At 45.6% G+C, this 27,793-nt stretch overlaps 2 protein-coding genes across 13 annotated transcripts in view; one reads left to right on the top strand and one right to left on the bottom strand.

Annotated features, from left to right (window-relative positions):
* The window catches only part of URGCP (upregulator of cell proliferation), a 42,316-nt gene extending 41,538 nt beyond the window's left edge, over nucleotides 1–778 (bottom strand). For both annotated transcript variants that reach the window (XM_012741531.3, XM_012741532.3), the window contains exon 1: nucleotides 452–778. The gene's annotated coding sequence lies outside the window, so the exon portion shown is untranslated. The remainder of the gene's footprint in view (nucleotides 1–451) is intronic.
* UBE2D4 (ubiquitin conjugating enzyme E2 D4) lies at nucleotides 772–27,230 on the top strand. Of its 11 annotated transcripts, none has more exons than XM_020289920.2 (9): nucleotides 782–883; nucleotides 1,998–2,086; nucleotides 7,337–7,458; nucleotides 8,929–8,992; nucleotides 12,842–12,873; nucleotides 12,970–13,047; nucleotides 20,575–20,680; nucleotides 22,939–23,086; nucleotides 26,338–27,230. In XM_020289920.2, exons 5-9 carry the CDS (start codon nucleotides 12,865–12,867, stop codon nucleotides 26,381–26,383), a joined length of 387 nt encoding a protein of 128 aa, XP_020145509.1. In that variant the 5' UTR covers nucleotides 782–883; nucleotides 1,998–2,086; nucleotides 7,337–7,458; nucleotides 8,929–8,992; nucleotides 12,842–12,864; the 3' UTR covers nucleotides 26,384–27,230. The 11 variants fall into 11 exon arrangements, with proteins under 11 accessions (XP_020145510.1, XP_012596991.1, XP_012596990.1 ...); XM_020289922.2 differs by having other exon boundaries at nucleotides 791–883; nucleotides 2,039–2,086; XM_076006283.1 differs by lacking the exon at nucleotides 1,998–2,086 and adding an exon at nucleotides 6,548–6,710 and having other exon boundaries at nucleotides 802–883.
* Nucleotides 27,231–27,793: the final 563 nt, after the last annotated feature.

Below are 27,793 nucleotides of genomic sequence, written 5' to 3'. Positions count from 1 at the left end.
TGGTCCCAGAGTAATTATGTTAGCAACCCGTCACGCTTGTGTTTGTCTGGAGAATAAATACCATCTACAAACACACACCAACGAAGCTTTTGCAATTCCTACCTTTCCTATGTGAAACGCACTGATACACATTTTTCTATTTCACTTTTTTAAAATGTTGGTTGCAACCCATTAAACTAATTTCATGACACACTAATTTATTCATAACCCATTTTGAAAAACTCCCTACTGGGTCTTGGGAAAAGGGGAAGGAGACAGAGAATTAAGTTTGGGATAAATAAGGTTTAAGGCCGTGGTTTTCAACCTTGGCAGTGCATCAAAATCACCTGAAGTACTATTAAACATGCAGATCTCCATAACTGCATATGGTTATGTGTGTATGTACATACGTCTAAATAGAAATAGCTGTAACACATCCTACCATAATGCACAAAAGGTTATGTATACTTACAGAGTTGAAAACCACTATTCTCATGAGTTATGTGACAACCTGGGAAGGTGTCCAGAAGGTGGGGACAAGAAGCATTGCCTGTGGCACCTTGCAGGTGCTCAGCGGGTCACTGTGGAACCAACCAGGCCCTTCTCTCCGCGGGCCTCTCCAGGCCCTCGCTAAGGAGAGGTCGAAGCCGCAGGACCAGATGCGGGCGGCCAGCGTAAGCGACCCGAGGCAGGACGCCGGGGCTCCCAGCCGCGGCCACACCGTGACGCTCGGCAAGCGACAACGACGGCCCCACAGTCCCCCGCGGCGCGCACGCGCAGGCGGCGGTTCCCGGCGTGCAGCGCGGAGGCAGCCAACCCGGCACTGGGCCGCCTCAGGCAGCCCTGACCGGGCTGTCCGGTCCCCGGCAGCGGGGGTAGGATGGCGCTGAAGCGGATCCAGAAGGTAAGCACTCTCGCACCGCTCGCATCTTCCAAGTCTTTGAGCGTCTAAAGCGTCGAGGCGCGGGCGGGGCGACGATGCCGTGAAGTGAACGGCGAACAAAGTGCCGCGGAGACTGCTAAGAAGGAAGGCGGTACCGCCGCCGGCGCAACCTGAGAAAGCAGCGGCGCGAGCGCGGGGCGGGGCCGGGGTCACGTAGAGTGCGTCACGCGGGCGGGGCCGCGGGCAGGTCACCTGCAGGCTCCTGGGCGACCGCCTCTGCGGACTTAACAGAGCAAGATGGTCAGCTCTTGTGGGGGTTCCAGAACGGCTGCTCAGAGGGGTTGAGGATGGAGCTGGGTCTTAAGGGTTGAATAGGAATTCCGCAGGTGCAGAAAAGGGAAAAGGGCCTTCGTGGCAACAGGGAGTCCACGAGGCTCGGCTTGGGGGCGTGGGGCGGGGTGGTGGTTTCGGGACTGGCATAGCCCTTAAGGACAGTGCTGGAATAACTGGGTTTTATCCTGCGGGTAACAGGGAGTCTTTATGGAGGCTTAATGTATTAACTAGAATTTGGGAAATGCACGACAGCAGGAGAAGAGAAAGTATTTCTAATTCTACCACTTCACTGTTCGTTAATATTTTAGTATATCTACTTCCAGTCTTTTTCCCATACGTAAAAAAAATCATACTGTATTTTGTATCCCATTTTTTCACATAACATTAAACCTAACCATTTTCTTTTGTGAATATTTGTAACTCTAATTTTTAAGATTAGCTTTTCACAAGTATGTGATAAATAACTTATTTAGTCATTACCTGTAATGATTGAAAGAATGGAGTTGGGTGTCAGACAATGGGACCTCAGGCTGGGCACTTAATTACTCCTAGCCTCCCTGTCCTATTTGTTTACAGAATTGTTTTGAGAATTAAATGAGATGATTCGTGTTTAGCACATGCTTAGCATATACCAAGCATTGGATATGAGTTAACTCCCATTATTATTCCAAATTCTCCATTAAGTATGTGCTATGATGAACATCATTGTACAATGAGCCTTTTCCTTAATTCAAATGATTAGTTTTGTTAGAGGTGGAATTACAGCATCTCTGAGAGTATGACTCATTTTTTATATAAATAGGCATCCAAAAGAGAGAATTTTGACAAATTATTCTCTAAAAGGGTCATCTGTCATCCTGGGACTTTGAAGCAGGTGAATGACATGCTGAGGTATGTGTTATAAAAAGATCCTTCTGACTAAAGTGGGGCAGAGGGACAGTAGAGGCTATTGTGAAAGTCCAGCAAAGGCTTTGCCCAAGTTAATGACTATGGAATGGATAGCAGGCCAGAGGAGTGCTTAGACCACATGGTGGCAGAGGAATTGACAGGACTTAAGGAGAGGAAGTGGTGAAAGTTAGACAAAGAGGTTCACAAGGTGGGTTACTGGCTGGATGGTGGTGTCATTTTTTAGGGTGGGAGTTAGAAGTTTTGAAGGCAGGGAGCAGAGTAGGGAAATAAGGAGTGTAGGTTTTAACCTACCTGTGTAGGCTGATAAGATTTATAAAAGGAAGGACTCGGAAAAACAAGTTTGGACCTTGAGGATGAGGTGGTAACTAGAGATCCAAGGTAATTGAAGTCATGAGGCCAGGGAGAACTTTCCTTGATAGGAATCAAGGAGAAAAGGAAACCACTGAATGTGTCACACACCCACTTCATGGGTGTGTGACACATTCACTCTCACAGGGCCTCATGCTTAGAAGGGCCCCACGGTTGGTTTTATGTTTTGCTGTCACTATCATGAAATTCTTATTGAACTAATTTTGCATAGGGCCCCGCAAATTTTGTAACTGAATAGGAGTTCTTCAGAAAGGAGGAAGTGAGGTGGGTGCTGAGCAGGTAGCCAGCAGTATGCTGGGCTGAGCCAGGGGTATGGCAGCTACTAGCTACCCCCTTAGCTTCTAACCTACAGCCCTTGCCAACCAACTTCATCCCTTTTCTTAAAAATTTTTCAAAGGAGTTGATTGTTTTTAGATGAACTTTTCACTTTATTAATCAAATATTTCCTTTAAGCCAGAATACACATTTTAAAAATCTGAACATATGTTAATGTAACATTTCTAAATGTTCTTAGTAGGGACAGGGTTTTATATGGTAGCATTTCATTTATATTTATGTTAATTATTATTTGCTATTTGATACATATTTAATACATATATTTTGCAACACACATACTTTAAAGAAAATTTGGGAAATAACAAAAAAGGCAGTTTTTAAAGTCATTTATAGTCCTATCATGTAATTGTGGTTAACATTTGGTGAATTTCATTTCCATATCTAATATGCATGTATTTCTGATTATTATAGTAATGTAGTTACATCAAACTTTATACTCTGCCTCCCCTCCCCTCTTTTCCCTTAATGTTGTATCATGGCATTTTCTCCTATTATTCTGTAGTCTTTAGAAACTATAATTTTCAATGATTATATAATACTTGATTTAGTTTTTCAAAAAAGTTAACTTTTGATTATAAATGTAGTAATTGCTCTTTAGACAGGACTTGGAAAATCAGGAAAATACAGCTAATACCATATTGCATCTACTTGAAGATGAATATGTTTTCAGATTTTCACTTCTCTGAAATTGGGATGCTTCTTACAGTCACTGTCAGACAGCAGTTGTCACTTACTTGTCATTATATGTGTGAACTGGGTCATGGCAGTTCATATTGAGGTAAACAAATTGTTGGTACTACTACAGGGTGTCCCAAAAGTTGACATATGTAGAGAAGAAGGGAAATTGTAGCTAAATGTACCTTTTTTTTTTTTAAGGCTGGCCAAGTGGAAAATGTACCTTTATTTACAAAATATTCAATACAAAATTTTACAAAAGTTTTCCAAAATTTGTAGTCTTCATACAAAGGAGACTAGCCTGAGCAGGAGTAAGACCCTATCTCTACCAAAAAAAGAAAAAAAATCTAGCCAGGCATTGTGGTGCATACCTGTGGTCCCAGCTGTGCTGGAGGCTGAGGCAGAAAGATTGCTTAGAGCCCAGAAATTGGATGTTGCAGTGAACTACAATGATGCCACTGCAATCTGCCCAGGGTGACAAAGGGAAACTCTGTCTCAACAACAACAAAAAAAACCAAGACAACTGAACACTCCTCCTCACAAACCCCCACCCCTTCAAAAAAAAGTAAAAAAAATCTTCAAAAACATTCTGTGATTTAGCATTGAAAAGAAAAGCATCTGTGAACATAGGCACAGAAACAGAACAATAGAGAGTAAATTTCATATTGGTGGAGCAAATATTTGTTGTTGGAGAAAAGACTGCAATTTCCTATTTCCATGTCAAGTAACCAAATGCTTCATAGACCCAAGAAAGTAGGGAACCACCTACCCTCAAGTTGGTGAGGCTAGGTCACTTTTTCAGGCTGGCATGTGTGCAAAGAGATTATATCACGGGATTTTGTAGAATGAGTATCAATGGCTTGAAAGAAAACTCCAGAAACAGTAGTGGAGGACTCTAAGAATTACTTCATCACCATTGCTTTGGAAGGCACAGAGGATGATATTGTGTGGACATCAATTACTCAGTGTAATAGGGCTCTGAATGGGAAGTTTTAATCAAAAAAATCAGTTTTAATCAAAGTTTTAATCAAAAAAATCAATTTATTTATTTCACTGTTTTTCCTTTTTTTAAAAAAGAATTAAATTACTTATTGTTTACACATGATAATGGTTGATACACAAACTTCATTCCTAGCTATAATTTTATCCGGTGCCATTATTCAATTTAGGTATATTGCATAGAATATGCCAACAATCGTCTTTATAACCAATAATTCCATGATTTTTCTTGGATGACCCCTTTTAATGGTGAACTTCAGGTCACAACAATAACCGTCAGTTCAATTACACCAAGGTTTCTGAAAACAATAGCTTCTCCACCCAAGCAGGTTGTAAATGAAGTTCAAATAGAAGCTGGCATCTCCCTGAAGGAATTCTATCTTCACACTTAAGGGAAAATTTATCAAAATGGCTTCAAAGTAGACTAACTTTACACAGCACATTAAAAAAAAAAAAAAAAAAAAAAAAAGACCAGGAATGGTGGCTCACGCCTGTAATCCTAGCACTCTGGGAGGCCGAGGTGGGTGGATCGCTCAAGGTCAGGAGTTTGAAACCAGCCTGAGCAAGAGCGAGACCCTGTCTCTACTATAAATAGAAAGAAATTAATTGGCCAACTAATATATATAGAAAAAATGAGCTGGGCATGGTGGCGCATGCCTATAGTCCTAGCTACTTGGGAGGCTGAGGCAGAAGGATTGCTTGAGCCCAGGAGTTTGAGGTTGCTGTGAGCTAGGCTGACGCCACTGCACTCACTATAGCCTGGGCAACAAAGCGAGACTCTGTCTCAAAAAAAAAAAAAAAAAAAAAAATTAAAGTTGGCCGGGCGCTGTGGCTCACGCCTGTAATCCTAGCTCTTGGGAGGCCGAGGCGGGCGGATTGCTCAAGGTCAGGAGTTCAAAACCAGCCTGAGCAAGAGCGAGACCCCGTCTCTACTATAAATAGAAAGAAATTAATTGGCCAGCTGATATGTATATAAAAAATTAGCCGGGCATGGTGGCGCATGCCTGTAGTCCCAGCTACCCGGGAGGCTGAGGCAGAAGGATCGCTCGAGCCCAGGAGTTTGAGGTTGCTGTGAGCTAGGCTGACGCCACGGCACTCACTCTAGCCTGGGCAACAAAGCGAGACTCTGTCTCAAAAAAAAAAAAAAAAAAAAAAAAAAATTAAAGTTTAGGTGTAAAGAAAGCATTTAGTGTTAGTTTAATTGTATGTTTTCTTTCTTAATTGTATATAAAGTTGTGTCTTACAAAGGATGGTGTCTTGGATTTGAAGAAACAAAAGAACTGAGTGTATATCATGGTTTGCTTAATTCTCTTTCTCTATTAATACTTGATACTTGAACCTCCTTTCCCTTTTTCAGGACCCTTTTATCATTGTTATTTGTAAAAATAATTATTATACAACCTTAACCTACATAGTCTTTTACAATTAATAAAGTATTTATATATTTATTGATTAGGTAATATATTCCCATGGTTCAAAATACAAAATGTACAAAGGACGTACAGGAAAAAGTGTCCCACCCAAACCTGTCATCAGCCCTGATTCCCCTCCTTGGGACTAACCAGTGTTATTAGCTTATTAAGTATTCTTCCAGAAATATACAAATATATATATTCATTGTACCCCTTTTTCCTCCCCCTTTTAATAATACTAATGGTAGGGCGGGCGCAGTGGCTCAGGCTTCTAATCCTAGCACTCTGGGAGGCCAAGGCGGGTGGATTGTTTGAGCTCAGCTGTTGGAAACCAGCCTGAGCAAGAGCAAGACCCCATCCCTACCAAAAGTAGGAAAAATTAGCCAGACATGGTGGTGCATGCCTGCCTTATATATATATATATATATATTTTTTTTTTTTTTTTTTGAGATAGAGTCTCACTCTGTTGCCCAGGCTAGAGTGCCATGGCGTCAGCCGTCAGCCTAGCTCACAGCAACCTCAAACTCCTGGGCTCAAGCGATCCTCTTGCCTCAGCCTCCTGAGTAGCTGGGACTACAGGTATGCACCACCATGCCCAGCTAATTTTTTCTATATATTTTTAGTTGTTCTGCTAATTTCTTTCTATTTTTAGTAGAGACAGGGTCTCACTCTTGCTCAGGCTGATCTCGAACTCCAGACCTGGAGTGATCCACCCGCCTTGGCCTCCCAGAGTCTAGGATTACAGGCATGAGCCACTGCACCCGTCCAATATTGGGAAAATTTACAACCACATAACAGTGCTGGCAAGTTGGCAGGCAAGTATAATTACAACTTAACAGGTAATTACACTGAGCCCAAAGAGGTGAAAGTGATTTTCCCGGTGATGGAGCTGGAGCTCAGACCTGAGTCTTCTAGCCCTGTTAGGTGAGCACAGGAATGCAGTGTTTTGAATGGATGAGTTTCTTGTTTGTTTGAGATAGAGTCTCACTCTGTTGTCCTGAGTAGAGTGCAGTGGCATCATCATAGCTCACAGCAACCTTAAATTCCTGGGCTCAAGCAATCCTCTTGTGTCAGCCTCCCAGGCTACTGGGACTACAGGCTTGTACCACAACGTTTGGCTAATTTTTGTAGTTTTAGTAGACGCAGGATCTTGCCCTTTCTCAGGCGGGTCTCAAACTCCTGAGCTCAAGCAATCCTTCTGTCTCAAGCCTCCCAGAGTGCTAGGATTATAGGCATGAGCCACCTCGCCCACCCTGAGTGGACCAATTTCTTTCAAGTCACATTATTCTTCCTGGAAGTGCCACATAGCATTTGAAACTCCTGGGGCTGGTTGGTGTCTATCAAGAGGGACCTGCTTCTGGCTTTTTGGGAATCATTAAGGTATCATAAGTAACTGTTCATCACAGCCCTTAAAAGGAGGGATATGGATACTGGATTCTAGGTACAGTGGGTACAAAACCATGGACGTGTGGGAAGACCTTGTGAGCTGGAGAGAAATTGGCCTGTACTGCCAGCTTTTCCAAATCCCCTGCAGAGTGATAGTGAGAGCCACAGCGTGGAGAGGTAAGCAGAAAGGAACTGTTCTACAGAGGTTTCTGTAGCTCTATTACATTTCCAGCGTGTCTTCTGGTTCTCTTGCACAACCTCAATTGTTCCCCAAGTTCACTTCTATTGTGACTATTCATAATGCTGCTTCCTGAGTGCTTACCAAATGTAATGCATTTTACTTGTGAGGAAATGGGTTCAGACATACTAGATGCTAATTGAGAACTGGCCAGTAGTGTACTGGTAGGTATTTAAAAATCAACCCTGGGGGAGAAAACATGGGCCTGATTTGTAGCTTCTGTGGTATTAATACTCCCATCATGGCCGATTAAATTTGGGGAGAAGGCGGATAAGTACAGGATTGCCAGAGAGGAGGGGCTTACGAGAATGATCAGCATGCCCAGAGACACGCTGAGATCAGGAGGGTCTCTGGATGGGACAGTGGTAGATATAGTTCAGGTAAGAAGGAATGTCATAAGCCAGGTGTGAACTTTGTACACATACCTGGACCCTGGGGTTTGCCATCTTCTGAGGAGTTTCCCTGCCACATGATGTGCCATTATTTGTGTCTCCTTCCTTCCTGTTAGAACCTCTGTGGAGACCCCAGATGTTTACTGAGATCTGAAACCTGGGGAGGAGAAGGAATACTGTATAGGAAACATTCTCATACATGCATATTAAAGTTTGAGCATCACTGCTCCAAATCTTGGGCCTTAAGGCTCATGCTGGGACAGGATCACTTTTAAGGATTGTGGGCTGAGTTGGTGTCCCTTAAAGGGAATCTGGTTATGGTGTTATTCCTGCAATGTTAGACATTGGCTCATGGGCCCTTAGTCTTCCTGTTCAAAGCCCTAGGACTTCCCCAAAGTTTGTTGTGGAAAGAAAAGGAAAAGAAAAAAAAAAAAAGAACAAAGCCCTAGGACATGCCAAACACTCAGTGATGGGTAGTGGGTTTGGGATTAGGATGGTGGGAGATAGGGGAGGTAGAGAGATTGAAATACCAGGGCCCTTTCCTTAATTGAGCAACTAATTGAGCTAATTGCTTCCATGCATTAATGTATTAGCCCAGAGCTAAAACCTGACACCTGCCCTTCTCCCAGAGCACTCTCCTGGGGCTCTTTTTCTCCCATATCCTGAGAACCTGGGTGGGAGTGTCCTCTACCTAAGCAGGTGGGAGGCTAGGCTTGGGGGTAGAGCAGATAGAGCCACATGTGACTGACTCTTTACCTGCCCTCTTCCAGCTCTTTGAATATGTAACTTAATCTCTTTATATTTCAGTTGCCTAATTTATAAAATGGAAATGGTAATGCCTACTTCTCTGGTATCTTCACAGCAGGGAGTAGGCCCCCATGACCTGCCTTGTCTGCAACCCCCTCCTGAGGCCTAGGAGCCCCCTCCCACCAGGAGAATTCATTCTGAGTGTCAGGATTGGTGTACAGGCAGCATCCCATGTTTATACCAGCTCTGACCCACTGTCTTGTGTTCTAGGAATTAAGCGACTTACAGAGGGATCCTCCTGCCCAGTGTTCTGCGGGACCTGTGGGTAATGATTGTAAGTATTTTTCGGGTCTTCAGATTGCAGGAGTGTTGCAATTAAGACCCCCAAATTTATCAGCTAAGCAATATTTATGAAACTCAGTTGTTTTCCCTTCATTTGTTGTTTTTTGTTTTTTGTTTTTGAGACAGAGTCAAACTCTGTTGCTGGGGCTAGAGTGCCGTGGCGCCAGCTAGCTCACAGCAACCTCAAACTCCTGGGCTCAGCCTCCCGAGTAGCTGGGACTACAGGCATGCACCACCACACCCGACTAATTTTGTCTATATATTTTCAGTTGCCCAGCTAATTTCTTTCTATTTTTATTAGAGACGAGGTCTTGCCCTTGCTCAGGCTGGTCTCGAACTCCTGAACTCAAACAATCTGCCTGCCTTGGCCTCCCAGAGTGCTAGGATTATAGGTGTGAGTGACCAAGCCTGGGCAGTATCTATTCTTTTCTCTCATCTCTGCTTTTCCCTGGGGGAAACTGAAGAAATGGGTCTGGTAGCTGCTCAGGAGAGAGTTAGAGGGAGAAGTAGCACTGGTGCCAGTCCTCTGCCACTTCTCACAACCATTGGCCAGAGGCTGAGCTTCCCAGCATGAGGGTTTTCAAGTCTACACTCTGGGCTCCTTGGGCTCTGGGATACCCATCCTTAAGAGTGAGGCTGCAGTAGTTGCAACTGTAGGAAAAGTAGGTGGGAGTGGTGATACCTCAGAGGGAAGATATCATAGGAGATACCTATGATACCAAGGGTGGTGTCATAGGTACATGAACCAAAGAAAACAGGAATTCAGAACATGTATGCCAATGTTCACACACCATTATGCACAGTTGTCAGAAGATGGTAACAACCCACGTGCCCATCAGTGGATGGTGGATAAACAATGTGGTTCTGACACACACTGCAGCATGGATGACCTTGGAAACATGCTCAGTGAAATAAGCCAGAAAGAAAAGGACAATTATTATAGGATTCCATTTACATGAAATATCTAGACTAGGCAAATTTATAGAAACAGAAAGTAGATGAGAGGTTACCAGAGTCTGAGGGAAGGGGGAAATATTGTTTCATGGGTACAGAATTTCATTTTGGAGGTGATGGAAGAGTTTTAGACATGGTTTATAATGATGGTTGTACAATATTGTGAATGCATTTAATGCCACAGAATTGTATACTTTAAGGCAGTTTAAACTGCATATTTTATGTTATGTTTTTTATATATATATATATATATATATTTTTTTTTACTACAATTTAAAAAAGAAAGAAATTTCAGAAAGCTGGAGAAAAGGAGGGGATGGTGTGACTTGTGTGCCTACATGTCCTGTGAGGGGTTGGGGCTCAGAGGCACCAAGGGTGGGCAGACGGAGCCACCGGGAATGGAGGGCTCGAAGGTTTTTGTGGGAGATTAACTCTCGACTGTGGAGCAGAGCAGAGATGAGTGCAGCTGCTTGTGCAGAGCATAATGAACAAGGGCCACTGTGCTCCACTCTTTCCTGGCACCTGCTTGTCAACCTGCTCCCCCACTAATCACCGTTTTGCTCATATTGTCCTCACAAGCACCCCAGGTCTCCATAGCATGTTTCCCCTCTTACCTGTCACTAAGACAATATCAAGTTAAATGAAGATCAATGTCAGATTGAACTGCTCTAGTTCAGCCTTAGCCATCTAGAGGCATCTCCTCAGTGTGTGGCTCAGCTTGCACCCACTCTCTCTTATCCACGCTGCATCCTTAGGCTGGAGGCAGCTGGCACTGTTGGAGATGCCAGCATCAAGGCCACTACAATCTATATGTCAGTGGACATGCTTCAGGCAGCCGTGGAAGCTAGCCAACCTTTTGGGGCCATTTCATGCCTGCCCCATGGGCAAACAGCTCCTTCCCAGCATCCCTCCTCTATTTCCTTTTTCATCTTCTCTCTTTTGGGGCCTTCTCTTCTGACTCTGCCCTCAAGCTCTGCTCAGTGCCCCAGTAGCTCTCAGGGGTTAAAGTCAACAAGACCAGAGGATTCTAACCTGCTATTCTGAAATACATTATGAAAAACACCTTTGGCCAGGCACAGTGGCTTATGCATATAATCCCAACACTTGGGGAGACTGAGGTAGGACGATTACTTGAGGCCCGGAGTTCAAGAATAGCCTGGGCAACATAGTGAGACCCTGGCTCTAAAAAAGAAAAACTTTTATTTCATAAGGAATTCTGTTCTATGTTATTATTAGGCAAGAATATATCTACTTGCCAACTAATAATTAGTATGAGTTGGAATAAAAACAATCAAAAGCAAAAGAAGTGATATTTTCATTAGCCCAGGCAGCCTTATTGCAGGTAAAGGTGTTTTCTTCAAAAGCATTTCTTTGAAATATTGCAAAAGGCTCTTGGGTGGTCTTGACTGACTCTGGCCATCTCTAGGGATTTGGGAAGCTTCTGTTTTAGTCCCTGCACTTGTGCTCCCACCCCATGCCTTTGTGCTTTCCTGGACCTGCTGCCAGGGCTAGAGTTTGTGGGGTATTTGAACAGGTGACAGGAAAATCAGAACAGGACTGGGACTGAAACCTTGGACTAATTCCATACCTATTTGGAATCCATACAAGATAGAATTCTCTTGAGAATAACCGGCCCCTCAGATGGTCTCAGCAACCCACTCCTGAGGGTGAGTAGGCATTTTCCACAAAGGCTGTGGAGTCTGTTGCCCTGGGACCATTCATATGATGGGACACTTGAAGGTGAGTGAGTGGTCCACTCTAGGCTAGCTTTGCTGAGTGCACAGGAGCTGTTTGGGGGAGTAGAGCTGGAAAAGTAACCCAAGATGTATTACTTTGGGATATGAGGTGTGATGTGCAGCAAGAGCAGACTCTAAACCACTGGTGAGGGAGTCCAGCCTGGCCTCCAAAGGTGAGGACCTAGAAAGGAGGAATGAGAGGTGCTCGTTGTGGCCTTATCATTGAGTTCCCAGAGCACAGGGCACTGCTCAGGCGCTGGGCAAAGGACAGAGATGCAGGTAGCATTGATGAGACTCCAGAGCCATGGGCAGTTGGCTTCTAAGAGAGACTTTTTGGAGAGGGTTTTAGACTTAATCAAGAAAAGAACCAGGGGATAGAAAGGATTTATAAAAAGCAGTGGGGAAAATGGCTGAAGCCTAGTTAAGGCTTAATTCTGTGCAAAGATAGGACTGAATTACAGTTACTGGCACCTGTATAGTAAAGAATTTAATCTTGCCCCCAAAAAGATCTGGACTTCATCCTCAATCCTTGGGAAGTGATCTCTAAGATGTCATACCTGATAGGAGTGTCTTTGTTTGCCTGAAGGCTTTGACCCACACACCAGCAATGTGATTTAGGGTGAGGACTGCCCGTCCCAAATAGACTGACCATGTGGTTTAAGATGAGGGCTTGGGTCTGCCTGGAGGGGCTGGAGAATGGAGACTAAGATCAGCCCTCTAGGCACTTGGTCAATCAGTCATACTCTCAGGGTGAAGCCCCAATAAAAACTCTGAACACTGAAGCTCAGGTGAGTGTCCATGGTTGACAGTACTCTGCGTGTGTTGTCAACACACTGATGCCAAGAGAGTAACATTTCCTGACTCCATGGGGAAAGGATAACAGAAGCTCTGCATTTGGACTCCTCCTGATGTTAATCTGTGTTGTTTCCCCGTACTACACCATAACCATGAGTACAACAGCTTTCAGGAAGCTCCAAGAGTCCCAGCAAGTTATTGAATCTGAGTGTGGTTTTGGGAACCCCCGGCTTGAAGTTGGTGTCATAAGGTGTCTTGTGTGGTAGCACCCTCTAAACTTAACAGTGCCTTTTCAGAAGAATAGACATGTTTACTAGAGGGGTCTCTTACGTACCCGTCTCTCTTTTGTCTTGTAGTGTTCCACTGGCAGGCCACCATCATGGGCCCGGTAGGTAGTAGCTGCTGAGCACACCACTCCAGTTTTGCTTCTTGCGCTGCGTGCTTAGCATGCTCACTGATCTCTTTCTGTGTCTCATCCTTCCAGAATGACAGTCCTTACCAAGGAGGTGTTTTCTTCCTGACCATCCACTTTCCTACGGATTACCCTTTTAAGCCCCCAAAGGTGAGGCCCCCCCCATGACTCCCCTTATGTTTGGATGAAGGACAGCATGTGACGAGGGGCCTTTCAAATCTCTAGTGAAAAGAGCTGTGCATGGGGCTTCTCTGAGGGCCTGCTGCTTCACCCTGTGGTGACAGCCTCCCAGGATTTAGGAAATTAATCCCCATTGTGAGCAAGGGTTAGTGTGGTAAGCTGGCCTCCCTACTGAGGCCACAGTTCTAATGATGCTTCTTGTGTAGTTGAGTCTAGTCACCTCTCCAGGCTCTGGCTCTTTCCTTTGCAGTTCTTTACTTATGCTCTAGGACTGGGGTTATCAGCTGGGGTGATTTTATCCCTGCGCCAGGAACACTTAAGCAATAACCTGGGATATTTGGGGTAATAAAAACTGGGGGGCTAGGGGTTGCTACTGTATCTAGTGAACAAAGGCCAGAGATGCTGTTCAACACCCTACAGTGCACAGGACAGCCTTCCCTCCTGTGACAGAATGATCAGCCCCGAATGTCACTGGTGCTGAGGTGGACACGCCCTGGTCTCAGACCCTGGCAAATCATTTATCTTATCACACCTTCAGTTTCCTTCATTAAGTTAAAAGAATAGCAAGCCTTCCTTTGCCCTTCACACCCCCATCATCCCATTGGTGGAACCTCAGAGAACAGTGCCACCAAAGGGAAAGAGAAGCCTGGGGGGCTGCCTTGACCACCCTGCCTAGGCATGGCTGGTGCGCTGCTGGGATGTGCTGTCTGCAGGTCATCCTGCTGCCTGGACCATCGTGCCCACATCTTACCTGGGCCCCACATGCCGAGGCAGAGCCTGCCTTCCTGAGGCCCACAGTCCTATGCAGGAGACAGAGGACACTTAGTGTGTGAGCTGTCAGTGCTGAGGAGGAGCCCAGCGGTAGTTGGCAGTGGGAGCCAGGATGGCTGGAGAGATCACCCTCGGGATGGGGCACTGCAGATTCTCAGCCTGGGAGGGGCAGGATCCACAGGGAACACCCAAGGAAGTGAGCCTGGGTTGGGGTGGGGAGGAGGCCAGAGGGGTATGGCCCAAGGAGTGGGGTCTTTATGGCCATTGTGTGGGCATCTGGGGGGCTAACAGATGAATGATTTGATGGGATCTACGTACCAACAGGATCATTCTGCTGCCTCATGGAGAAGAGACTGGCAGGGAACCCAGCCAAGCGAGGCTCTGTGGTGACGCATGGCTGGTGGCATAGAGGAGGGGAGAAGAGGCAGATTCTGGGGTATTAGGCAGTGGAGTCAACAAGATGGGCTGCAGTCAGATGTGGCCACACAACAGTGTGTATGTGCTTCAAATCCCTTTTAACATGTTTTTATTCCTGATTGCAAAGCTAGTAAACATTATTAACAAATTAGAGAACTAAATGTGCAGATGGAAGTTAGTCTGCTGCAGACCCAGAGAGGACCATAGCTAACATTCTGATATATATTGCTCCAGATTTCTTTCTGCATGCCCCAATACATTTTTTCCTTTTTTCTTGAGACAGGTTCTGCTCTGTCACCCAGGCTGGAGTGCAGTGGAGTGATCATAGCTCACTTTAGCCTTGAACTCCTGGCTCAAGCAATCCTTCTGCCTCAGCCTCCCAAGTTGGTGGTACTATAGATGTGCGCCACCACACCTGGCTAATTTTTTTTATTTTTATTTTTGTAGAGATGGATTCTCACTGTGTTGCCAAGGCTGGTCTTGAACTCCTGGCCTCTAATGATCCTCTCACCTCAGCCTCCCAGAATGCTGGGATGACAGGTGTCAGCCACAACATTCAACAGTATTTTTATTCTCATGTTAAAATGAAAATATCGGCCAGATGCAGTGGCTGACGCCTGTAATCCCAGCACTCTGGGAGGCTGAGGCAGGAGGGATCGCTCAAGATCAGGAGTTTGAAACCAGCCTGAGTAAGAGCAGGATCCCATCTCTACTAAAACTAGAAAGAAATTAGTTGGCCAACTAAAAATATATAGAAAAAATTAGCCGGGCATGGTGGCTCATGCCTATAGTCCCAGCTACTTGTGAGGCTGAGGCAGAAGGATTGCTTGAGCCCAGGAGTTTGAGGTTGCTGTGAGCTAGGCTGATGCCACGGCACTCTAGCCTGGGCAGCAGAGTGAGACTGTGTCTCAAAAAATGAATGAATGAATGAATGAATGAATGAATGAATGAATGAATGAATATTAAATAAAAATATCAATTCTCTTTTGTGGATGAGGAAACTGGGGCTTAGAGAGGGTGTATCATTTCCTGGGGATGGCATGTCCATAGTGGAGGGTGGGACTCAAACCCAGATGTGCAGCCTTGTTTGAAAAAAACACAACTTTATTTTGAACTAATTTTAAACTTAGAAAAAAGTTACAAAAACAGTATAAAGAATTTTTTTATAGCTTATCCAGTTTTCCCTTATGTCACCATGCTATGATACTATGTCTACTGTGATAAAAACCAGGAAATTAATATTGGTCGTGATACTACAAACTAAACTCAAATTCCACTAATTCCTCCTTGTGTTCCAGGACCCAGCATTCATTTATTGTTGTGTCTTCCTCATTATAGTCTATAATGGTGCCTCAGTTTCCCCTGGCCTTTCATGACCTTGATGCTTTTGAGGAATATGGAACAATTTTGTTGTCAAATGTCCATCCTTTTGTGTTTGTGTGATGTATTGTCAGAATTGGACTAAGGTTGTGCATTTTGACAAGACTTACTCAGAAGTCCTGAGTCTGTGTCAGGGCACCACAGCTTAGGGGTTGTGATGTCACTGTGTCTTTCCACCCTGACTTGTCCTGATGGGTCAGTCTAAGTCAGACTCTTAGCCACTGTTTTGCATGTTGCTTATCTGAACCAGCATGAAGAAGCTGGGATCACCAGCCACAGCTCTGCCCAGGCATTGCTACCAGAGGGCACCTCGTGCCTGGGTATTTTAAATCTTGGTTCAGTGTGTTCAGGATTCTGGAGACCTTTCCAGCTTTTAGCAAGAGAGAGTGGGGTGTACTGAACAGGGTGATGACAGATGCTAAAATAGCTCCACAGGGTTGTAGTACAACTGCTGTTCAGCGAGGTTTGGCTGAAAAAGCATGAGCGCGGCTGGGCGTGGTGGCTCACCTGTAATCCTAGTACTTTGGGAGGCCAAGGCGGGTGGATTGCTTGAGGTCAGGAGTTCGAAACCAGCCTGAGCAAGAGTGAGACCCCATCTCTACTATAAATAGAAAGAAATTAATTGGCTGACTAAAACTTTACAGAAAAAATTAGCCGGGCATGGTGGCACATGCCTGTAGTCCCAGCTACTGGGGAGGCTGAGGCAGTAGGATTGCTTGAGTCCAGGAGTTTGAGGTTGCTGTGAGCTAGGCTGATGCCACAGCACTCACTCTAGCCTGGGCAACAAAGTGAGAGTCTGTCTCAAAAAAAAAAAAAAAGAAAAAGAAAACAATGAAACACATACCAACGTAGTCCTGTATGTCTCTTGGGCATTTTCAGGACTCTAATTGCCCAAAGACAAAGCAAAGAAACAGGAGTTATTATTAAAAGACTAAGAAGTAGGCTGGGCTTGGTGACTCACTCCTGTAATCCTAGCACTCTGGGAGGCTGAGGTAGGCGAATTGCTCGAGGTCAGGAGTTTGAAACCAGCCTGAGCAATGATAGAAAGAAATTAATTGGCCAACTAATATATATATAGAAAAAATTAGCTGGGCATGGTGGTACATGCCTGTAGTCCCAGCTACTTGGGAGGCAGAGGCAAGAGGATCACTTGAGCCCAGGAGTTTGAGGTTGCTGTGAGCTAGGCTGAAGCCACAGCACTCACTCTAGCCTGGGCAATGAAGTGAGACTCTGTCTCAAAAAAAAAAAAAAAAAAAGGCTAAGAAGTAAGCTCTGTGAGTGAGTTGGGATTATTTAACAAGGAGAGATGTTAACTAAAAAGCGAGAGTAATACTGTACGAGATCACGCCTGTAATCCTAGCACTCTGGGAGGCCGAGGTGGGAGGATTGCTCAAGGTCAAGAGTTTGAGACCAGACTGAACAAGAGCAATAGAAAGAAATTAATTAGCTCACTAAAAATATATAGAAAATTAGCCGGACATGGTGGCGCATGCCTGTAGTCCCAGCTACTCGGGAGGCTGAGGCAGAAGGATTGCTTGAGCCCAGGAGTTTGAGGTTGCCATAGCACTCTAGCCCGGGGAACAGAGAGAGACTCTGTCTCAAAAAAAAAAAAAAAAATACAAGAGAATAAAGTTCTTCTGTCTTTTTAAAATCTCCTTCCTCAGGGGAACAAGATCAACTGGATTTATGTTTTGGCAAGAATTTTCTCACAATAAGAAGAATCTGCTCACGCCTGTAATCCTAGCATTCTGGGAGGCCGAGGCAGATGGATTGCTCAAGGTCAGGAATTCAAAACCAGCCTGAGCAAGAGCGAGACCCCATCTCTACTATAAACAGAAAGAAATTAATTGGCCAACTAATATATATAGACAAAAATTAGCCGGGCATGGTGGTGCATGCCTGTAGTCCCAGCTACTCGGGAGGCTGAGACAGCAGGATTGCTTGAGCCCAGGAGTTTGAGGTTGCTGTAAGCCAGGCTGATGCCACAGCACTCACTCTAGCCTGGGCAACAAAGTGAGACTCTGTCTCAAAAAAAAAAAAAAAAAAAAAGGAATCTGGCAAGATTGCATGATCTTTATAGGAGATATTGAGGCAGATACTTCTGAGACCCTTTTGAAGTTTAACCCTTCCTCAGAAAAATCATACAGTAATAGATGTTCAAGCTCATATACACACAGCCTTCTTCTCATATTCTAAAGTAAGTTATTTAAAAAAAAAACAAAAAACATTTTATTATGAACTGTATCAGGCATGCAAGAAATTGTAAATAATATAGGTCAGGAATGGTGGCAGTAATCCTAGCACTCTGGGAGGCCGAGGCAGGAGGATTGTTCAAGGTCAGGAGTTCAAAACCAGCCTGAGCAAGACCGAGGCATGGTGGCACATACCTGTAGTCCCAGCTACTTGGGAGGCTGAGGCAGCAGGATTGCTTGAGCCCAGGAGATTGAAGTTGCTGTGAGCTAGGCTGACACCACGGCACTCTAGCCCAGGCAACAGAGTGAGACTCTGTCTCAAAAAATGTATATATATAATATAAAGGATGCCTGTGTATCCACCATCTAGCCTAAGGATGAATTCTCAGAATGCGGGGAGGAGGCAAAGTCATTACTGTTGCCTTGTGCCTTGCCCCAGCCCAGGCCCAGTGGGGGTGTAGGTGAGCCTGATTCTTGTCATGTTCCTTTTTTTTTTTTTTTTGAGACAGAGTCTCACTTTGTTGCCCAGGCTAGAGTGAGTACCGTGGCATCACCCTGGCTCACAGCAACCTCAAACTCCTGGGCTCAAGCAATCCTGCTGCCTCAGCTTCCCGAGTAGCTGGGACTACAGGCATGCGCCACCATGCCCGGCTAATTTTTTCTATATATATTAGTTGGTCAATTAATTTCTCTCTATTTATAGTAGAGACGGGATCTCACTCTTGCTCAGGCTGGTTTTAAACTCCTGACCTCAAGCAATTTGCCCGCCTCGGCCTCTCAGAGTACTAGGATTACAGGCGTGAGCCACCGCGCCCGGCCCTCATCATGTTCCTATAACAGTAAAAGCTGCACCTGACTTTGAGCACATTGCACATCACAAGAGCTGACTCCATAAGGCCCACAACAGCCCTGGGAGAGGTGCCATGGCCTTGTCTATAGTGAGATCTGAGACCCAGGGAGGTCATTTGAAGAAGTAATGTGTGGCTGTGGTTTTAAAAAAGAAAAATAAAAAGGTCAAAGGGAAGGAGACATATAATGAAAATAGGACCTTTTTACCTTCTGTATACTTTGTGTCTCTAGCCCTTGCCTCCTTTCCCCCAGAGACACTGAGTCCTACTTGTATTTTCCTTCTTTTAGGCATAATCTATACCTGTACAAGCACCTATGTGTGCTCCCTTATTTCTCCCATGAATGGAACAGATTTTTCCATGTAACTGCATCTTGTTTTTCCTGTTAGCAATACATCTTGGATATTGTTTCATATGAGCATATTCATTCTCTTTAAATTCACTTTATTCTTTTTAAATAGTTGTATAATATTCTTTTGCATATATGTAACACTAATTTCATCAGTAATCAATTGGAAGCCATTCAGGTGGTTTCATATCTTTTGCTACAGTGAGTATCCTTGCATATTTGAAATCTGCAAAGGTATTTGATGGCTAAATTCTGAGAAGGGTGGTCTTATAAAGGGTGAAATAGAAAGAGGAGAGGATCTGTGGTCTGGCAGAGGGCCCATGGCCTGGGTTTTTCTGCTGATAATATATCTTATGTCAACAAAATATCTATGCCTTGTGTCCAGCCAAGACCAATGATGACTGAAATAGCAAATCATGTCCAAGTCAGCTAGACCAAAATAAGCAGTTAAACAAGGGATGAGAAGTGAATTCTGTAGAGCTGTTTCCCTGTAGTAGCTATGTTTCCTCATTGTATCAGTAATCAGAGTCATTGTTTTTTGCATAGAACTTCTGGGCCTCGAGTCCTTTCCACCACTCATGTTAATCCTCAGAGTGCACTACTTTGGGAGAGATGGTATTAATCCCCTTACGTTCTCATTTCTGAAGGATAGCATTAAAAAACATTGCCCTATGTTCAGAATGAGAGTCCAGCAGGGAATAGATTAGGGTAGCAGTCACCAATCTTTTTGGCAGCAGGGGCTGGTTTCATAGAAGACAGTTTTTCCACAGACTAGGGCAGTGGGGGATGGTTTTGGTTTCAAAATCCTGACCTCGAGCAATCCGCCCGCCTCGGCCTCCCAGAGTGCTAGGATTACAGGCATGAGCCACCGCACCTGGCCATGGAGGATGGTTTTGGGATTATTCAAGCACATTACATTTATTGTGCATTTATTTCTATTATTACATTATAATATATAATGAAATAATTATACAGCTTGCTATAATGTGGCTGGCGTGGTGGCTCACGCCTGTAATCCTAGCATTCTGGGAAGCCAAGGCAAGTGGATCGTTTGAACTCAGGAGTTCAAGACAGCTTGCCATAATGCAGAATTAATGGGAGCCCTGAGCTTGTTTTCCTGCAACTAGACAGTCCAACTGAGGATGATTGTAGACAGTGACTGATCTGACAGGAGGCGGAGCTCAGGCAATGATGTGAACAATGGGGAGCTGCTGGGGAGCAGCTGTAAATACAGATGAAGCTTTGCTTATTCACCTGCCAGTGACCTCCTGCTGTGCTGTCTGGTTCCTAACAGGCCACGGACCAGTACCGGTTCATGGTCTGGGGGTTGGGGACTACAGGGTTAGGGAACTTCTCCTGAGTGATTACCAACTCCTCTATCCCATTAGGGCTTGTGAGTGGGGGTCCAGCTCACCCAGGACTGAGGCTGGGTGCACAGCACACTGCAGGTACAGTCCAGCAGCGGCTACTTCTGCTTTACTTAGTTCATTTTCCAGATGTTCCTGTGATTTGTCTAACTTGAGATCTCTTGTCTCTGCAGGTTGCTTTCACAACCAAAATTTATCACCCCAATATCAACAGTAATGGCAGCATCTGCCTCGATATCCTACGGTCTCAGTGGTCTCCAGCGCTGACCGTATCAAAAGGTAGAAACACTGACAGCATGCTCCCTGTGCCGTCTCTCGAGTTTTCTCCTCAGCACTGACGGTAGAAATGGGGACTCAGAGCAGGCAGTTTTCCCAGGTCACACAGCCCCACCCACTGCGTGCCCATGTGGATGTCCTGCACTGCCCGGAGGTGGTGTCAGCAGAACCCAGTGCTCCCCACCCTGATGGTTCTCAGTAGTCAATTCCTGTGGGGTGCTTGAGATTCATGGGTGCAAGAAGGAAATGTTGATTCTACTTTTTATCTAAAAATAAGGAAGGCAAATATTATATTACTTTCTCCCTCATTAATTCATCCAACAAGTACCAAGGAGGACTGTGAGTCAGCCCTGAAGGAAGAAATACAGTTCCTGCTCCCAGGGTCCTTGCAGTCAGTGGAGAGATCCTCCCCAAAATAAGGGATTTTGAACATGTCTCTGGATGAGGTTGAAGAAATCAGTCTAAACAGGACTTTAGAAATGCAGATATTCCTTCTGAGCTAAGATGGGCTGAGCATGGGCTGTGGGTGCATGGGAAGCCTGAATGGAGATGGTCCAGTGTCCTGGAATGTGGGTAGCATGGTGAAAAATCAACCTGAGGGCCGGGCGTGGTGGCTCACGCCTGTAATCCTAGCACTCTGGGAGGCCGAGGGGGGTAGATTGCTCGAGGTCAGGAGTTCGAAACCAGCCTGAGCAAGAGAGAGACCCCATCTCTACTATAATAGAAAGAAATTAATTGGCCAACTAATATATATATAGAAAAAATTGGCCGGGCATGGTAGCACATGCCTGTAGTCCCAGCTACTCGGGAGGCTGAGGCAGCAGGATTGCTTGAGCCCAGGAGTTTGAGGTTGCTGTGAGCCAGGCTGACGAGACGGGACTCACTCTAACCTGGACAACAAAGCGAGACTCTGTCTCAAAAAAAAAAAAAAAATCAACCTGAGAGAAAGAGTCCCAAGCCTAAGAAATAAGCTGGGAGTAGAATATGAGAGAATGTAGGCAGCAGAGCCCTGGGCAGTTGGAAGAGGCCACAAGGCACCAGGAAAGCTGCTTTAGGAGGCTAGACAGGCCCTGCAGAAGTGGACATGGTCAGTCCAGAGGGACACAACCCCCTGCCCCTGCAACATGGTACAAATCTCTGTAGTGGCAGAGCATGCTCACCAGGCTCAAGCATCCAGGAAATAGCCCAACATCCTGCTGAAATAGCTCCTCTCTGAGTTGAGCGTTGAGTATATAGCCTTATCCCAGGGGAAAAGTATAAGGAGGAAGGCAGCCATCACAGTCTACCAGCTTTTGGGGTCTGCTAGATGCAGAGCCAGGGCCAGTGTGGCCTTAGGTGCAGGGTTAGGAACAAGAGAGGAAAGTGGAGTGGCAGGGAGCGGGCACTCAAGTTGTAGGGAGGGAGGAAGGGCAGGTGGGCCTGAGTGACCTGGAGGGAAGTCTGCAGCCCTTTTCATAGCCTCTGCGCTCAGAACAGTAGTGGGGTTGAGGATCTTGAGAAAGGCAACCTGCCCCTCCCATTTGTAGCTTTACTGTGGGGAACTGTGTTCAGGACTTGGATGAACTGGCCAGAGCCAGTTTGTCTGGAGTCATATAGTGAGTCAAGATCAAAGCCAGTAGTGATAGGCCACACTTCTGTCTGGGCACCACAGTTCCTTCTCCTTGTCATGGCCCAGGTGGGGTGATTCCCTTTCTCCAGAGTTGCTGAGAGCCACACTGAGCACACGTGTCAGAGACAGTGGTGGCATGTAGGAGCAGGAATTCATTTGCTTTGCAGTCACACAAACCTGGTTCACAGTCTGGTTTTTACCCATATACTGAGTGTTCCAAATCTGTGACTTTGGACAGGTTACCTGACTATTCTGAACTCCTGTTTTTTTTATCAGTAAATAGGGCTCCTGGGACCAAACATCAAAGGTGTGTGGTATGGGATGCAGGCCCCGGGTGGCATGGGCAGTTGGAGGCAAAGACAGGGCACTTGAGAAGAGAAGGGGAATGAGAACCGGACTCACTGAGGAGGGAAGTGTCCTAGTGCAGGGTGCCTGGGGCTGTACTGTGAAGTTCACAGTGAGACTGCCCTTTAGCCAATACATGGGGCAGAGCTGGTGGAGTATTAAGCAGACAGTTTAGATTGGGACATTGAAGGGAAGACAATTGCTTGGTCAATAGATAGTGTGAGTTCAGGAAGGTTCTCTGGACCCTTGGGTAACCCACAACCTCATGGCTGCAGGTAACGGACCTTTTCTTTTCTTTTCTTCCCAGTTCTCTTGTCCATCTGCTCCCTACTCTGTGACCCCAACCCTGATGATCCTCTGGTACCAGAGATAGCCCATATCTACAAGGCCGACAAAGAGAAGTACGCGTCCTCTTTGGGATTACTTTGTGCCATAGCTGCCCCAGGCAGCTCCAGGTGGTACCTTTGCTCTGAGCTGGAGCTTCTTTTTTTTTTTTTTTTTTTTTTTTTGAGACAGAGTCTCACTTTGTTGCCCAGGCAGAGTGAGTGCTGTGGCATCAGCCTAGCTCACAGCAACCTCAAACTCCTGGGCTCAAGCAATCCTGCTGCCTCAGCCTCCCGAGTGGCTGGGACTACAGGCATGTCCCACCATGCCCAATTTTTTCTATATATATTCGTTGGCCAATTAATTTCTTTCTGTTTATACTAGAGATGGGGTCTCGCTTTTGCTCAGGCTGGTTTCGAACTCCTGACCTCGAGCAATCTGCCCGCCTCAGCCCAGAGTGCTAGGATTACAGGCGTGAGCCACCGTGCGCGGCCTGAGCCGGTGCTTCTTTGCCACACAAGTTCCCGAAGACATCTTCGGCTCAGCTGAGCCCATGTGTACAGTGGCTGTGTCCTGGGCTTGGACTCCTGGCTCTCTCACTTCCATGTCCTTTGACTCTACAAAGGGAGAAGGCGATAAAAGCAATCCATCCTCCTGGATAACTCATCTACTGCTGCCACTAAACCCTAAAATATTGCCAGCCCTGCCCTGAGGCCAACAAAGTCAGTAATTAGCCAAGAATGGACTCAGAAAAATCTGACAAGAAAATTCTGGATTAAAGTCTAAGGTTTATAGACCGGGCGAGGTGGCTCACGCCTGTAATCCTAGCATTTTAGGAGGCCGAGGTGGGAGGGTTGTTCAAGGTCAGAGTTCGAAACCAGCCTGAGCAAGAGCGAGACCTCGTCTCTACTATAAATAGAAATAAATTAATTGGCCAACTAAAATATATAGAAAAAATTAGCCAGCCATGTGGCGTATGCCTGTAGTCCCAGCTACTTGGGAGGCTGAGACAGAAGGATTGCTTGAGCCCAGGAGTATGAGGTTGCTGTGAGCTAGGCTGATGCCACGGCACTGTAGCCTGGGCAACAGAGTGAGACTCTTGTCTCCCCAAAAAATAAATAAATAAATTCTAAGGTTTATAGCATAAAACAGATGTCTGCTTGGATACACCGAGGGTAAGGCTGAGACCAGTCAAGGTGGGAAATACTGCTATGTTCAGTTTGGTTGGGGCTCAGAAGTCAGCAGTGTGTTGACCCTCACTGCCGACTGTTTAAACACCAGTTACCAGGCCCAGAAATGCAGAATTCCAACCCCTTTGGCCAGGCACAGCCACATGCACTATAGCATGGGGGTGTCAGTGGTCAGTGAAGCGGGCACAGGGAATCATCACCGTGTGTTAGTCTCTGAGTGTTGCTGGCATGGTGAGAAAGGCCCAGTGTGGCAGCAGCCCAGGCAGCAGGAGCAGCAGCCCTGTGAGTGGTACTGGGAGAGGGTATTGCTGGCTCTTTCAGAAAACATCTCTAGGGTGTCTTTTAGTTCATTACTTCTCTTCTGTCTGAAGAGATTAGAATGGAATAATTTATATTTTTCTTAAGACCTTTATAGTCTTATTATTTCCCTCATTGAGGTTTCCTATAACAGAATGTTTTTTTGTTTGTATTTTGAGATAAGGTCTCACTCTGTCCCCCATGCTGAGCACAGTGGCATGATCACAGGTCACTGCAACCTTGAACTCCTGGATCAAGTGATCCACTTGCCTCAGCCTCTCAAGTAACTAGGGACTGTGGGTGCACACCACCACAGCAGCTGATTCTTAAAAATTTTTTTTAGAGATGGGAGTCTCATAATGTTTCCTAGGCTGGCCTTGAACTCTTGGCCTTAAGCAATCCTCCCTCTTCAACCTCCCAAAGTGCTGGGATTATAGGTGTGAGCTACTGCACACATTCCCAGATGATTTTTAATTGATTAGAATTTAAATTATATTTATTTATGACCAGGCATGGTGGCTCACACCTGTAATCCTAGCACTCTGGGAGGCCGAGGCGGGCGGATTGCCAAAGGTCAGGCGGATTGCCGAAGGTCAGGAGTTCGAAACCAGCCTGAGCAAGAGTGAGACCCCGTCTCTACTATAAATAGAAAGAAATTAATTGGCCAACTAATAATATATAGAAAAAGTAAGCTGGGCATGGTGGTGCATGCCTGTAGTCCCAGCTACTTGGGAGGCTGAGGCAGTAGGATTGCTTGAGCCCAGGAGTTTGAGGTTGCTGTGAGCTAGGCTGACACCATGGCACTCACTCTAGCCTGGGCAACAATGTGAGACTGTCTCAAAAAAAAAATTATATTTATTTGACCACTTATTATGAGACATTTTAGACATACCAAAAGTGATTTTTTTCAGTACCTGTTCTAACTACAGATCTCTCTAATTTGCAGTCTCAAAGCATCAGATACCATTATAATAATGAGGATAAATGTACACACCTACATAAGCCCTCAGCAGGTACCTGACCTGCCCCATGTGCTGTACATACAGACTTGTCCAGTCCTCCCACAACGACACAAGGCCAATGGTATCCTTGTGGTAAGCAATTAAGAGAGTCCATGGCATAAGAGACGTGGCCCAGCTGCCGAGAGTGGTGCTGATTCACACTCTGGTAGCCAGACTCCAAGCCCATGTTCTTTTTTTTTTTTTTTTTTTTTTTTTTTTTTTTTGAGACAGAGTCTCTGTTACCCAGGCTAGAGTGAGTACTGTGGTGTCAGCCTAGCTCACAGCAACCTCAAACTCCTGGGCTCAAGCAATCCTACTGCCTCAGCCTCCTGAGTAGCTGGGACTACAGGCATGCACCACCATGCCTGGCTAATTTTTTCTATATATATTAGTTGGCCAATTAATTTCTTTCTATTTATAGTAGAGACAGGGTCTCGCTCTTGCTCAGGCTGGTTTCGAACTCCTGAGCTCAAGCAATCCACCCGCCTCGGCCTCCCAGAGTGCTAGGATTACAGGTGTGAGCCACCACGCCTGGCCCATGTTCGGAAGTTTGTGTGTTGAGTAGCCTATAACTACTACAGACTTGTGTATCTTTTGTCTATCCTCCCTGCATCCATATCGTAGGACTGGAGAGAGAAAGGGAGGGGGTTGTTGCATTATTAAACCTTCCACAGAAGATAGTTATGGAGCATCAGTAGGACTCCGAGCTAGGTGTTTATAGCCACAAATGACATGCTCCTGCTCCAGGGAAAGTCTTTATTCCACTCATCAGTCCTAGATGTTGGACAAGAAGTGGCAGCAGCATTCTCTACATCAGCTCTGTTCTGTGCTGCACATCGAAAGGGAGTGACCAATTAAAGTGAGGATGTCATTCCCTCTGCTTTTTTCTTCTAGGTACAACAGACTAGCAAGAGAGTGGACACAGAAATATGCTATGTAAGTGCCTGGGAGGTTTTACAGGAGACATTGTCCAGGAGAAGCTAGCTGGGCAGAGATGTCTTCCCATGAAACTCTGAGCTGTTGGGCTGAGCCACTGGCAGAACGTCATCTGTTCTTCAAACATTGATCACCCACTTTCTCCAGCCGCAGCATGTTGGTACCATCCTCAGCCATTGTGGCTTTGAAAATGTCATGTCTTTGATGCCAAATCAGCAGCCATTGTTGTTCTGTTCTGCAGCCTTCTTGGTTGCACTGGAATTTGCCTCCTGAGCGTGCTGGGCCCTGCACGCTTCCCCTGCCCAGCCTGAAATGGTGCTGCCGCCTACCATGGCGTCACATGGGGGCCTCAGCCTGGACCTTTACCACGTGCCCTTTGCCTTTTAAAACTTAGTGCCATCCCAGGTGTCCAGGGTGGAGTGGGCTTTTGTCACAGCCTGTCTGCCACAGAACCACATGCCAAGGAATCAGCTCACTCACCATGGAAGCTCCTAGGAATTGAGAACAGTGTCACTGGGAAGTGGAGGCCTCACCCTACAGCTTCCACCAGTCTTCCTCTACAGTGCCACATGCTGGCATGTCTCCTCTCACACCAAGAAGCAGCAAGTGGAAAATGTCAGGATATAAAGCACATAACACCCCATGAGAGATGACTGTTTTTAGAAGCAAAAGCAAAATTATGAAACCTGAAGAGATTAGGGCTGTGCTTTTCTGTGTGATGAGGTTTTTTCACCATCCCCTTCTCCTCCCACTAGGAGCCTACACGAAGTCCAAATGTGAGCCATTCACAGACTAGAACACGAGGGAGAGAAACTCTTCTCAATGTAAATAAAAATGCAATTTACTCATAACTCTAAGTGATAATTGACATTTAAGTCTCCTTTTCCTTTCAGGGAGAACAGAAGATATGGACACTTTTTTAACAGGTTCCTTAGAGCCTTAAATTAGAATAGACTGTTGGGTGACTGGCTTTCTGATGCAACATATTTTAAGGTTTGCCCTTACAGCTGAGAGCTTTGAGATTAGATTAGCTAGGCTGGGCATGGTGGTCCACGCCTATAATTCTAGCACTTTTTGGAGGCCAAGGTAGGATTGCTTGAGATTAGGAGTTCAAGATCAGCCTAAGCAACATAGTGAGACCTCTTCTCTACAAAAAGTAGAAAAATTAGCTAGGTGTGGTGGTGCATGCCTGTAGTCTTAGCTATTCAGGAGGCTGAGGCAAGAGGATTGCTTGAACCCAGGAGTTTGAGGTTGCTGTGAGCTATGATCATGCCACTGCTTTCATGTCTAGGCAACAAAGTAAGACCCTGTCTCCAAAAAACAAACAAACAAAATAGAGATTCACTTAAAGAAAAGGGAAGGAGGCCGGGCATGGTGGCTCACACCTGTAATCCTAGCACTCTGGGAGGCTGAG

The sequence above is a fragment of the Microcebus murinus genome, chromosome 9 (genome assembly GCF_040939455.1).
Source record: "Microcebus murinus isolate Inina chromosome 9, M.murinus_Inina_mat1.0, whole genome shotgun sequence".
Taxonomy (NCBI): Eukaryota; Metazoa; Chordata; class Mammalia; order Primates; family Cheirogaleidae; genus Microcebus; species Microcebus murinus.
The sequence above is the reverse complement of the archived record's forward strand: the minus strand, read 5'-3'. Positions and strand labels throughout refer to the sequence as shown.

What these genes read in the sequence shown, in the direction of transcription:
- UBE2D4 (XM_012741536.2), top strand. Translation starts at nt 860, where the DNA reads ATGGCGCTGAAGCGGATCCAGAAG. An exon ending in CGCTGAAGCGGATCCAGAAG is followed by an intron (nt 884 to 8,928) that starts GTAAGCACTCTC and finishes CTTGTGTTCTAG; the next exon opens with GAATTAAGCGACTTACAGAG. An exon ending in AGCGCTGACCGTATCAAAAG is followed by an intron (nt 20,681 to 22,938) that starts GTAGAAACACTG and finishes TTTTCTTCCCAG; the next exon opens with TTCTCTTGTCCATCTGCTCC.